The sequence below is a fragment of the Thamnophis elegans genome, chromosome 13 (assembly GCF_009769535.1).
Source record: "Thamnophis elegans isolate rThaEle1 chromosome 13, rThaEle1.pri, whole genome shotgun sequence".
NCBI lineage: Eukaryota > Metazoa > Chordata > Lepidosauria > Squamata > Colubridae > Thamnophis > Thamnophis elegans.
The window spans coordinates 7257312-7270770 of NC_045553.1; the positions used below are offsets into that span (position 1 = coordinate 7257312).

Consider the following 13459-nt stretch of genomic DNA (forward strand, 5'->3'; position numbering starts at 1 on the left):
ACATTTTGGTTGCTAAGCAAAAGCGTTGTTAAGTGAGTTTCACCACATTTTACAATTTGGCCATGCCCACCCAGTCACATGACTGCCAAGCCACTCCCACTCGGTCACATAGCTGGCAAGCCACTCTCACCCAGTCACATGGCTGTCAAGCCACTCCCACCCAGACACACAGTTGGCAAGCAACTCCCACAAAGTGGGCCACACCTACAGAAGAGGTTCTAAAAAAAATTGAAACCCACCACTGGAATGATGCCAACTTGTAAAAGCATTCCAGGCCAGCTTCCAAGTTGCAATCAGCAGGAGGAGGGGGAACTGACGGAGTTGCTTGGCTGCTTTGACCTAAAGCCCATTCCACACATGCTTTACTCCAGATTGTATCCCTGGTTACTGGAGCAAGCAGCCTCCAAAGTACTCCATGGGAGAATGTGATTTATGACACACTCAGGGAGGAGGGAGGAAATAGGGTCTTAGGGGATTGTAACTTATGTGAGGTCAGACTTGACTCTGTTTGGGTAATTGCCGAAATGTTGCACCTAATAAATGACTGGGTTTGTTTTTAAACTTGGCTCGAGGCTCATGAATTAATGAGAGCATCTCTCGGAAACCTGACAAATGAGACTGTAGGTGAATGTTTTGGATAACACCAAAAAGGCAAATTTTAAAGAATCAAAAATTTCAGGCATTCCAGATATGGCGCATGGTTCCCTTGTTTGGGAAAAACAACATGGAATTTTTGGAATAATTAATGAAATGCAGTTTTGACCAGGAGGGTCTTCCAAAGACTGTTCTACATATTAAAATGTTCCCTAAGCTCCCTTGAAATGGAGAATTTCTCACTATGGATTCTTTACAGGGGGGAAAATCGAGTGCTCCATGGACATCCAGCTCAATATCTTCCATTTTATCACGGCCACAAAAAACAGGGTCCTGCAGTTTTGGACCCTTGGCTTCTTTTGTCCAGCAGTCTGTTGTTACTTTGGCCAGCCAACCCACCTGTGGGTAGGACAAGAAGTAACGGGTGGAAACTAATCAAGGAGAGAAGCAACAAAAAAATAAGAAGAAACTTCCCGACAGTTAGAACAATTGGCCAGTGGAACAACTTGCTTCAACACTTGCTCCAACACTGGAAGTTTTTAAGAAGATGTTGGATGACCATTTGCCTGAAGTGGTGTAAGGTTTCCTGCCTGAGCAAAGGATTGGACTAGAAGACCTTCAAGAGGTCCCTTCCAACTCCTATTCTATTCTATTCTATTCTATTTACGTCAAACCAGGTTTGGAACTTAACCTGGAATCATTGACCATGTTAGTCAACGAATAGAATGTCCTCAAAATTTCCAGGTAGTCCAAATATTTTCAGGTAGTGGTTAATATCTGAAAGAAGAGAAGAAGATGAAGCTTGAAATAGACACTTGCTGGACCTTACATGAATCATGGTGATTCCACACAAGTCTTACAATTTCTTGCAAGGTGTAATTATTGCCAGGACATTCTTGCAAAATTATATGGAGAACCATCAAGGGCCAAAGCACTTGAGTGAGAGCCATCTATCCAGATGTTCATTTTCACCTTCTCCTCCCAAATTTCCTGGAGCTTCGTAGCGTGTCCGAGTTCTCAAATATTTCAGTTCTTATTCATTGGAAGCCTCTCTTTTCCAATTTCTTTGAAGTCAACGATGTGTAGCAGATACAGTTGAGAAGACCCTTCAGAGACACAATGTGTCTAGCAGGTGCAAGAGGCCTACAGGTTTTATTTATTTATTTATTCAAGCATGTATTAGATAACATATATAAGTATAAAATTGATTTTGAATACATAAAATGGATACAAATAAAAGGGAACATTAGAACAGTACCGATCAAGGCAGGGAGGAAACAGAGTACTATTTAATTTGGGAAAAATAGTATAAGTGGTTAGAGGATAGAAATAGGAAATAAGAGCTTGGAAAATGTAGTTTGTATTATAGAAGAAGTAGGAATTAGTGATAGGAATGTAGGAAAAGCAGGATTTATAAAAGTAGGAAAAGTTATATATTAATAAAAGAACAACAAATACTGTTTGATACAAATAACCAAACATAGACTGATAAGCAAAAGACTAAGAAATAATAGGATTTATAAATGTAAAATTACTTAGAGATGTATTGAGAGGGAAATGGTGTTCTCAGAGCATGCGAGAGAACTCAAGTTCTTGGAGAAGTACTGAAGAAGCTTCTTGGATGAAAAATGAAACATTTTCATTTTCAAGACAGTCAAGTTGTCTTTTGAAAAGCACTTCTGGTTGTGGATCAGTTTAAGTAGACTGGAAAGCCTCTTTTTAAATCTAAATCCTCCCAGAGTCCTCCTGTGACTGGGTGATGATATTTGCATAAAAAACAGAGATTTTGCCTCCATGGTTTCAATATAAGGCATTTGAAAGGATACAGAGGGGCAGGAGAATTCATTGGTGTGCTCATCCCTCTTACAATGTTGTGGGCCTACTCTGTTCTATTCCTGGGATGTCTCTTCTCGGGTGAGTCCAGATCATGGGTTGAAGGTTCTTTTCAAGAAGAAGATGTTTGTCTGTTCCATCAAGATCCAACCAGTAGACACGCTAACATAGTTCCTCGTTTTTATTTGGTTGCAGGTTTGGAGTCCCAGCTGATACTAACTCAACCAGCCTCCCTGACTGCGTCTCCAGGGTTAACAATTAGCATCCCTTGTCAAATGAACAGTGGCTACTCCATTAACAGTGAGAGAGCCAGGTGGTACCAGCAGAAACCAGGTGGCATCCCACGTTTTCTGTACCACTATTATACCAGTACTGATCAAGGCAGGGGAACTGGGGTCCCGGAGAGGTTCAGCGTTTCCCCTGATGCCTCCAAGAACCTCTGGAATCTGGTGATCCGTGGAGTTCAAGTGGAAGACGACGCTGTTTATTACTGTAGCACATGGGACTACAAACTTACTGGGCACACAGTGGTTGAGTTTTATGGGGAACTGAGACAAAAACCTTTTGCTTGTCACACCACGTTGGGCATCTGCAGATGAAAGTTGTGGGAGTACAAAGCATTGAATGCTGTTCCTGAAAGTTATATACCTGCAATACAATTGGGACCAGAACTTCCCTTGTTAAACAAGAGAGTTATGAAAAGAGTTTTGCCCACATTTTGTGACCTTTCTTTAGTAGAGGTGTTGAGTGAATCGCCACAGTTGTTAAGTTAGTAACACAGTCGTTAGGTGAATCTGGCTTCCCCGTTTATTTTGCTGGTCAGAAAGTCGCAAAAGGGACCAGAACTGTGAAAAATACATGCCAGCTGACCGGCGTTCAAATTTTTACCATGGGAATGCTGCAATGGTCATGAAGTGTGAAAAACGGTCATAAGCAGGGATGAAATTCAGCAGGTTCTGGAGAACTCATAGTGGAAACTTTGAGTAGTTTGGAGAACCAGCAAACTCTACCTCTGGCTGGCCCCAGAGTGGGGTGAGAGTGGAGATTTTGTAGTATCCTTCCCCCAGGAGTGGGGAAGGACTGGTAATAAAAAAAATTGAATTTCACCACTGGTCATAAGTCACTTTTTTCCGTGCTCTTGTAACTTCAAATGGTCATTAAATGGATGGCTGTAAGCCAAGAACTGCATTTTACTATTTCTCCTAATTCTACTGTAATTAGGAGCCACCTTTTCAAAGGGTTAGGGTCTTTATCACAAAGCACAAAACATAGCTTTATCTAAACCTTCCCTGGCAAAAGCTGCCAGTAGAGGGAGATTCCTGTGAAATAGGCATACAACAATAAAATAGATAGTTTGAACTACACCTGTGGTCTCATCATTTGTGCCTGCCGATGGGTCTATTACTGCCACTCTTATATAGAATAGAATAGAATAGAATAGAATAGAATAGAATAAGAGTTGGAAGGGAGTTTGGAGGTCTTCTAGTCCAACCTCCTGCTCAGGCAGGAAATCCTACACCACTTCAGAAAAATGGTTGTCCAATCTCTTCTTAAAAACCTCCAGTGTTGGAGTGCCCACAACGTCTTGAGGCAAGTTGTTCCACTGGCCAATTGTTCTGTCAGGAAATTTCTCCTTAGTTCTAAGCTGCTTCTCTGCTTGATAGGTTTCCACCCATTGCTTCTTGTCCTGCCCTCAGGTGCTTTGGAGACTCCCTCTTCTTTGTGGCAGCCCCCGAGATATTGGAAGGCTGCTATAATGTCTCTCCTAGTCCTTCTTTTCACTAGACTAGACATACCCAATTCTTGCAACTGATCTTCATATGTTTTAGCCTCCAGTCCCCTAATCCTCTTGGTTGCTCTTCTCTGCACTCTTTCTAGAGTCTCCACCTCTTTTTTACATATGTTCTGTTCTCCGTGTCATGTGCAAGAAACCAGGAAACGAGAGCTAAGTTCAAAACATATTTATTACAGGCTACCTATACACAAAAATTTGATCTACTAATGGTCATGCCAAAGTGGAACTACAGTAGATAAGAGTCAACAGAATTCATGGGGAAGCTGGTCTTAGATTTCTTGTAGGAATGTAAGGATTCCAAACTGATGGCGCATTTAACCCCACCTTCAGTCTCATCCTGCTCATCTCCTTTACTTCATAACTTTATATGAATATTATTCCTCCCTTAATGTGCAGTTTTCCATTCGTGTATTTGTCTGTGTGTTTGTGTGTTGCTGGGAAGGGAGGGAGGAGAAGGAGAATGAACTAGGACAGGAGTTTGCAACCTGGAACTCTGGAGCAACTCATGTGGCTCTTTCATCCCTCTACTCTGGCTCCCTGTTGCTCAAAATATGTGTCACAACTGCCAATGTGCGAAATTCAGCAGCATGCGAGCTTCATTGAGCTTTTCAACCCATCCTTTTTTTCCGGAGTTCAAAATGTTTTTGTTGCATGCAGAAATAAAACATTGTGTTCTGTGTAGCAGTTCATTGATTTCATAAATGTAACACCCTATAGTTTTTTTTAATACATAGCATAAAGATTAAAAAAATGATATAAACAGTTTTATCTTCATTTTAGATGTCAAAAGGGTTTTGTGGCTCCTGGTGGAGAGATGTATAAAACCAGCAGGTGATGCTGTGGTCCTTCTTATGAAACCAAACCCCCAATTCAAGTTTCTTATCCTCAATTGTCTTGAGGATTGCATCTATTTCCGATCTAGAGAACTGCAGAGAGAAGGAATGGAAAAGAATGATCTCAAAGAGGTGCTTTATGTAGACAAAGGGAAGAATGAAAGATGCAGTAGAAAAAAACATGGTATGGAATCTGTTTTATGTCAAACCAGGTTTGGAACTTAACCTGGAATCATTGATTATGTTAGTCAACGAATAGAATGTCCTCAAAATTTCCAGGTAGTCCAAATATTTTCAGGTAGTGGTTAATACCTGAAAGAAGAGAAGAAGATGAAGCTTGAAATAGAGGCTTGCTGGACCTTACATGAATCATGGTGATTCCACACAAGTCTTGCAATTTCTTGCAAGGTGTAATTATTGCCAGGACATTTTTGCAAAATTATACGGAGAACCGTCAAGGGTCAAAGCACTTGAGTGAGAGCCATCTATCCAGATGTTCATTTTCACCTTCTCCTCCCAAATTTCCTGGAGCTTCGTAGAGTGTCCGAGTTGTCAAATATTTCAGCTCTTATTCATTGGAAGCCTCTCTGTTCCAATTTCTTTGAAGTCAACGATGTGTAGCAGATACAGTTGAGAAGACCCTTCAGAGACACAATGTGTCTAACAGGTGCAAGAGGTTCTCTTGTGGTTGTTCCACCAGAAAGATGGAAGATAAAGCTGCTAACGATTTGCATGAAGGAACCGGTTTTTTTTGTTTTTTTTTTGGCCTCTGGGGATTTAAGAACAACTGGGTTGACCTCAAGAGAAGATCCATTTGCTTCAAAAGAAGATGAACGTGTCATATCTACCCCGAATAAGCAGCATGTTCTTTCTGGTCATATTCCTTGCTACCATTGGTGAGCAACATTGAGTTGGTAGAACAGAGAAGCAGTGTCTTCTCCCAAATGGTGGCCAAGGCTTCTCCATAGTCCCTTAAATAAGCAGTTCTTTGTTGTATTTCCTTGCAGATCTCAGCGTTCAGCAGCTGCAAAGTCTGAAGGACACAGAATCTGCGCCTCTTGGTGGGACGGTCACCATATCTTGCAGATTCTCTACTGGAGTCATCGCCAATGGCAATTACCCTTTGTGGGCCCAGAAACTTCCAGGCAAACCACCCCGGCTCTTGGTTTACCAGACCAGTGTCAAACCTTCTGATATTCCAGCCAGGTTCTCTGGGTCCAAGTCGGGGAATGTCATGTCCCTGACCATCACAGGGGCCTTGGCTGAAGATGAAGCCATCTATTACTGCTGTTTGAACCCAGGGGGCCTGTGACACAGTGGTTCAGTGCAATGGGGAAGGAGGACAAAAACTCTGTCCTTCTTGACTCTCTTCAAGCCTCAGTAGCAGTTGCATCAACTGTTGAGCTTCCTGTTGATATTGTAGTGAATCTGAAGATAAAGGGACATTTTGAATAGAGCAGGGTTTTTTCAAACTTAGAATCACAATGCTGGAAAGGGCCTTGGAGGTCTTCTAATCCATCCCCCTAGTTAAGGCAGGAGTCCTTATAATATCATGGTCAAATAGTTGGCCCATTGAGGAGGAGGAGGAGAGAGACAGAGGGGGGAGGAAGAAAGAGGAGGAGGAGGGACGAGGAGAAATGGAGAATAGAAAGAGAGAAGGAGGAGGAAGAGGAGGAGGAGGGAGACAGAGGGGGGAGAAAGGAGGAGGAAGGAGGAGAATAGAAAGAAAGAAGGAGGAGAGAGACAGAGGGGGGAGGAAGGAAGAGGAGGAAAAATGGAGGAGAAAGAAGGAGACAGGGGGAAGGAAGGAAGAGAAGGAGAAATGGAAGTGGAGGAAGGAGGAGAAATGGAGAATAGAAAGAGAGAACGAGGAGGAAGAGGACAAGGAGGGAGACAGAGCAGGGAGGAAGGAAGGAGGTGAAATGGCGGAGGAACAAAAGAAGAAGAGAAAGAGGAGTGGTGGAGAATAGAAGGCAAGAAGCTGGAGGAAGAGGAGGAGAAGGAGGAGGAGGAGGAGGAGGAGAAGAAGAAGAAAAAGAAGAAGAAGAAGAAGAAGAAGAAGAAGAAGAAGAAGAAGAAGAAGAAGAAGAAGAAGAAGAGAAGAGGAGGTGGTGGAGGAGTGTAGGTTAAAGACCAGTAGGTGCTGCTGTTGTTCTTCTTACCAAAATTTCACCAACAATAGATTCACCAATGAGGAGGGAGACAGAGGGGGAAGAAGGAGGAGGAGAAATGAAGAATAGAAAGAAAGAAGGAGGAGGGAGAGAGGGGGGAGGAAGGAAGAGGAGGAAAAATGGAGGAGGAGAAAGAAGGAGACAGGGGGAAGGAAGGAAGAGGAGGAGAAATGGAAGGTGGAGAAATGGAGAATAGAAAGAGAGAACAAGGAGGGAGAGGACAAGGACGGAGACAGAGAGGGGAGGAAGGAAGAGGAGGAGGAGAAATGGAGGAGGAAGATGGTAAGAAGAAGAGAAGGAGGAGTGGTGGAGAATAGAAGACAAGAAGCTGGAGGAGGAGGAGGAGGAGGGGGAGGAGGAGGAGGAAGAAGAGGAGGAATAGGAGGAGGAGAGAGGAAGAGTAGGTGGAGGAGGAGTGTAGGTTAAAGACCAGTAAGGGCTGCTGTTGTTCTTCCTACCAAAACTTCACCAACAATAACAACTACTCCTGGGTTTCTTGCACTTTAGTTTCAAAGCATCCATTTCTGGCACACAAGAGAGGAGAAAAGAAATAATCATCCTGTGAGGAAGTAGATCAAGGCAAGGTCCAAAGAAAGAGTCAGTGTAAATATCAGGGAGGGATTTTTCTCCTCTCTTTGAATGCCATATTTGAAAATTAAGTTGGACTCTCTTGGTTCAAATCCACCAAGTTTAAGTACCCAAGTAGGAAGACAATAATTTATATGTGTAAACTGAGGACAAGAAGATGATGCCTGGCTCTTCACCACTCTGATAGACTTTATTCCATGCATTCTGTAGAACATCTACAATTCCATGCCTTTGGCCATCCAGAGGAGAAGGAATCAACTTTTACTCCACAATATATGGAGGACTCGAAGGATTCACCCCAAGCTTCTACTTGCTGAGTTGACTTAGGACAGTTTATCTGTTGAGTTGGCCTGGAACAGTTTCCACCCATTATCAGAAGATCTAACTATCCTACATTCCAAAATAATAATAATAATTTGTTTTGGAAATAGTTCTGAATCTCAATTGTGTTCACCCTAATTCGTATCAAACCTTTCTACCACCACCTCTTCCAAGCAAGTCATGAGCAGAGGATAGAATGCACAGGTTTCTTCCAACACAGAACCAATCAAATAGGTGCCAGAGTTTCTCATGTGGTGGTTTCAACAGCCAGAGACAGAAGTTAAAGGTGCAAAAGATTTGCATGAAAGAATTGGGTTTTTTTTGGCCTCTGTGGATTTAAGAACAACTGGGTTGACCCCAAGAGAAGATCCTGTCACTTCAAGAAGATGAACGTGTCATATCTCCCGCGAATAAGCAGCATGTTCTTTCTGGCCATGTTCCTTGCTACCATTGGTGAGCTACATGGAGTTGATGGAAGAGAGAAGCTGTGTCTTCTCCCAAATGGTGGCCATGGTCCCTTAAATAAGCAGTTCTTTGCTGTGTTTCCTTGCAGATCTCAGCCTTCAGCAGCTGCAAAGCTTGAAGGACCCAGAATCGGTGCCTCTTGGTGGGACAGTCACCATATCTTGCAGATACTCTACTGGAGTCATCTCTGACAACAATTACCCTTGGTGGGTCCAGCAACGACCAGGCAAATCACCTTGGTTCACCATACCAGTGTCAAACCTTCTGATGTTCCAGCCAGGTTCTCTGGGTCCAAATCGGGGAATGTCATGTCCCTGACCATAACAGGAGCCCTGGCAGAAGATGAAGCCCTCTATTACTGCTGTTTGAACCCAGGGAGCTCGTGGCACAGTGATACAGTGCAATGGGGAAGGAAGGCAAAACCTCTCATGCTCTTTACTCTCTTCAAGCATCATTAGCTGTTGTATCAACTCTTGAGCTTCCTGTTGATATTGTTGTTGTGACCTAGGCCTCCCAAGATCATGAAGCTGACCTCATCCTGATAAAATCTCTTCTATTTAGGTTAAAGGGAATTCCTCTAGCAAAGTCCCGGCCAACAGTCTTTCATGAGATTTCAGAACTACGAACCTTTATCAGGCTAGGAGAGCTGCCAGGCTGATATCTTCCAAACACCATGCTGTAGCAGCAATTCCTTGGCAAGGAGTCAGGAACAGATCTTCACCCTAATGAGTTGAACTAATTGTCTCCTGCAAACTCCACTCCTCTTTCGCTCCTCTTTATTCCCTATGGGAGGGGCCATTCACCCTCCACCTGTGCCTTTACTCCCGAGTTGACCCTTGTTTCTTAGCTGTTCCCTTCTCCTGCCACCTCTGCGCATATGCATATTGGGAACAGGCTCCAGCTATTCGTCTGCCTCACCGATGTCTGACTCTGAAGGCAGCTGATAACTGGCATATGGCCCTGGCCCCCTCTCTGCCTCCGAAACAGAGCCCTCATTCAAGCCTTCCTCAGACTCCAGCACTGGCCCATGTTCCTCCCCAACCTCCTCACTGTCTGAGTCTGCCACCAGCTCTGCTGGCCAATGACAGGCCACAAAAATTGTAGCCAGTATGCAGATGAAATGGACATGGTGATTAGAGCCCTGGTTTTCGAAGTTGATGACTTTAAGGTGTGTGGATTTCAATGCCTGGAAATCCCCCAACATGTTGTCTGAAAGAAGAATCCAAGACCCCTTCTTATTTTTCATTCTGTTATGATTAATACTCTTCCGAATAGAGGCGAGGAGATCCAGACCCAGTGGTCATAAGTGCAAGCATCTATGGATTTCATAATCTCCTTGAAGTAGAGATTTTTTTGACTTTTGGTTCAGGATAGGGTAGACCTTCTTCAAAGTCACCTAGTATGCAATTTGGAAGTCCGAATAGAATAGAATGGAATGGAATGGAATGGAATGGAATAGAATAGAATAACAGAGTTGGAAGGGACTTTGGAGGTCTACTAGTCCAACTCCCTGCTCAGGCAGGTAATTTGCTACTATTCCAGACAAATATTTCTCCAATCTCTTCTTGAAAACCTTTAGTGTTGGAGCACCAACAACTTCTGGAGGGAAGTGAGTTGTCCTCACTGTCAGGAAATTTCTCTTTACTTCTAGGTTGCCTCTCTCCTTGTTTCCACCCATTGCTTCTTGTCCTGCCTTCGGGTGCTTTGGAGAACAGCTTGACTCCCTCTTCTTTGTGGCAGCCCCTGAGATATTGGAAGACTGCCATCATGTCTCCCATAGTCCTTCTTTTCATCTTAGGATCCTCTGGTTCCACTTTATGTTGTTACAGAACCCTTATTTTTTCCCCCTAAGCTCAGCAATATCTTTTTTAGGCCAACAGGGTGCAGGCAAGCACCTTCAGCTCCATGTACAACGGACCATGCTTGTTCTTAAAATAAAAGCCCATTTGCATATAGAGATGCCTTCTTCAGCCCCCTGGGGATTTAAATGAGACCTGATGGATGCCAGTTCCAGAGTCTTTCCTTCAGGAAGTTCACCCTGTTCTCCATCATGGCTTGGATACTTTATCTCTTTCTAGTCCTATCTTTGTTTGGTAAGAGGAATAGAATTGTGGGAATAGCCCTTCTGAGGACCTCCCAGGTGCAGGCAAATGGTGGATCTCACTCTGTGGTGTAGCCTCATTTCATTTATTTCCATTTCCCCAATTCTCTGTTCTCTTTCAGAGGCCAGCATCCAGCAGCTTCAGAGCCTGAAGAATCCAGAACTTGTAGCTCCAGGAGGGACAACCTCCATGTCTTGTAGATACGATGGGGGTGTCATTGGCGACAACAATTACCCTGTATGGGTCCAACAGAAATCAGAGCAGATCCCAAGGCTCTTAATGCACAGCACCAGTACCAGACCATCAGGCATTCCTGCCCGCTTCTCTGGCTCCAGGTCAGGGAACACCATGTCCCTGACCATCACGGGGGCCTTGGTGGAAGACGAGGCTGCGTATTACTGTGCTGTCTGGACTGGAAGCGGGCGCACAGTGCCTGGTTCAGATGGAGAAGTGAGACAAAAACCCTACAGGAAATGAGCTCCTTTGATCAGCCTCGGTACACTTGCATGAAGGAAGCTTAGCAACTGTGCTACTAGCCTAACGACTGCAGAGGTTCACTTAGCAAGTGGGGCAAGAAATGGGGCAAAACTCACTGAACAAATGTCTCACTTAGCAACATGGTTTTGGGGGTCAATTGTGGTCATAAGCCGAGGACTACCTGTATGGTATTAATCACCGAATGATCACCATGGTGAAGCCTCGTCCTCCATCAGATCCTTATTTGAGCATGAATCCAAGTGTTATCACATTTTTCAAGGAGGAAGAGGTGGTGAAGGAGGAGGTGAAGGAGGAGGATGAGACAGTTTTATAATAGAGAACAGAAAGGGGGAAGGAGAATTCTGCTCATATCGGAGGAGGAGGAAGATGAGAAGAAGAAGAGTAAGAAGAAGGTTTAATAATAGAGAACAGAAAGGCGAAAGGAGAATTCTGCTCATATTGGAGGAGGAGGAAGAGTGGTTAAGGTGAAGGAGGTGAAGGAGGTGAAGAATTAGAATTAGAATTAGAATTAGAATTAGAATTAGAATTAGAATTAGAAGAAGAAGAAGAAGAAGAAGAAGAAGAAGAAGAAGACACAAGCATCTTTTCATAGTGTCCCAATCCAGTTGACTTATGAAATATGTCACCAAATCACATTCCAAACCAATGTTCTTCAAGGGTTATAATAGAGAACAGAAAGAAGAAAGGAGAATTCTGGAAGAGGAGGAGGAAAAGGATGAGGAGGTGGAGGTGGATAATATATAGATATTTGAACGGCCAGTAGGAGCTGCTGTTGTTCTTCCTTACTTCTCAAAGCATACATTTCTGACACATGAGAAAACAAATAATTATCCTGAGAGGACCTAAAATAAGACAATGATACAAAGGAAGAGTCAGTGTAACTATTGGAGTTTTCATTTGATAAGAAGATTTGAAAATTTAAGTTGGACTCTATGGGTTGAAATCTACCAAGAGTAATCCTCAAGTAGGAGGGCATGGTTTATATATGAACAATGAGAAGAGGCTGGTGCCTGGTATGGATGTTCATCACCCTGCTAGATGTTATTCCATGCGCTGCCATTCTGTAGAACGTTTGCCCTTCCTTCCCTTTGATCATCCAAATCCGAAGTGCCTGTCCTCCAAAATAGATGGAGGACTCGAAGGATCCAAAATCCAAGCTTCTCCTTGAAGACTTGACCTAGGACAGTTTGTCCGGAGACGAAGAAAAGACATTCTGCCCTTTATCAGAACATCTCCTACATTCAAAAAATAATAATTTCTGGATGTCAACTTTCATCCTTATTTATAAGAAACATTTCAACCATCATCTCATTGAATCCAGCGATGTGTAGCAGATATATATTTTCTCCAGTAACATTGCACTGCTAAATAGGGCATACAAAACCTTTGCCAGACCAATTCTTGAATACAGCTCATCTGCCTGGAATCCACACTGTATATCGGACTTTAATACAATTGAGCGAGTCCAGAAGTATTTCACGAGAAGAGTCCTCCACTCCTCTGCTCACAATAGAATCCCTGATGCCACCAGGATTGAAATTTTGGGCTTGGACAACCTAGAACTACGCCAATTAAGGTCTGATCTAGTACACAAAATTATCTGCTACTTCGTCCTACGTGACAATGATTACTTCAGCTTCAACCACAATAATATACGGGCAAACAATAGATACAAACTGAAGGTAAACCGCTCCAAACTCGATTGCAGAAAATACGACTTCAGCAACAGAGTGGTCAATGCTTGGAATGCACTACCTAACTCAGTTGTTATATCCTCAAACCCCCCAAACTTTAACCTTAAACTGTCTAGCGTGGACTTCACCCCATTCCTAAGATGTCCGTAAAGGGGGCGTGCATAAGTGTGCCTACCGTCCCTGTACGACTGCCCCCATCTATTTGTACTCATTTCTTATGTACATACTTATATCTGTTTATACTTGTTTTCTCATACATGATTGGCAAACCAAAATGAAATAAAATATAATTTGGAAAGCCCTTCAGAGACATGATCTGTCCAGCAGGTGCAAGCATCTCTCTTGTGGTCCCAACAGCCAGAGACAGAAGTTAAAGGTGCAAAAGATTTGCATGAAAGAATTGGTTTTTTTTGGCCTCTGGGGATTTAAGAACAACTGGGTTGACCCCAAGAGAAGAACCTGTCGCTTCCAGAAGATGAACATGACATTTCTCCCACGAATAAGCAGCATGTTCTTTCTGGCCATGTTCCTTGCCACCATTGGTGAGCTACGTGGAGTTGGTGGA

General features: G+C 43.3%; 2 gene segments (V, D, J or C); both read left to right on the plus strand.

Moving 5' to 3' along the window:
* Positions 1-5884: 5884 nt before the first annotated feature.
* Positions 5885-6367, plus strand: LOC116516743. The segment is given in 2 exon segments: positions 5885-5951; positions 6063-6367. Coding segments are annotated over 2 exon segments (372 nt in total).
* Positions 6368-8521: 2154 nt separating this feature from the next.
* On the plus strand, positions 8522-11179 carry LOC116516744. The segment is given in 4 exon segments: positions 8522-8588; positions 8689-8806; positions 10629-10693; positions 10824-11179. Coding segments are annotated over 4 exon segments (606 nt in total).
* Positions 11180-13459: the final 2280 nt, after the last annotated feature.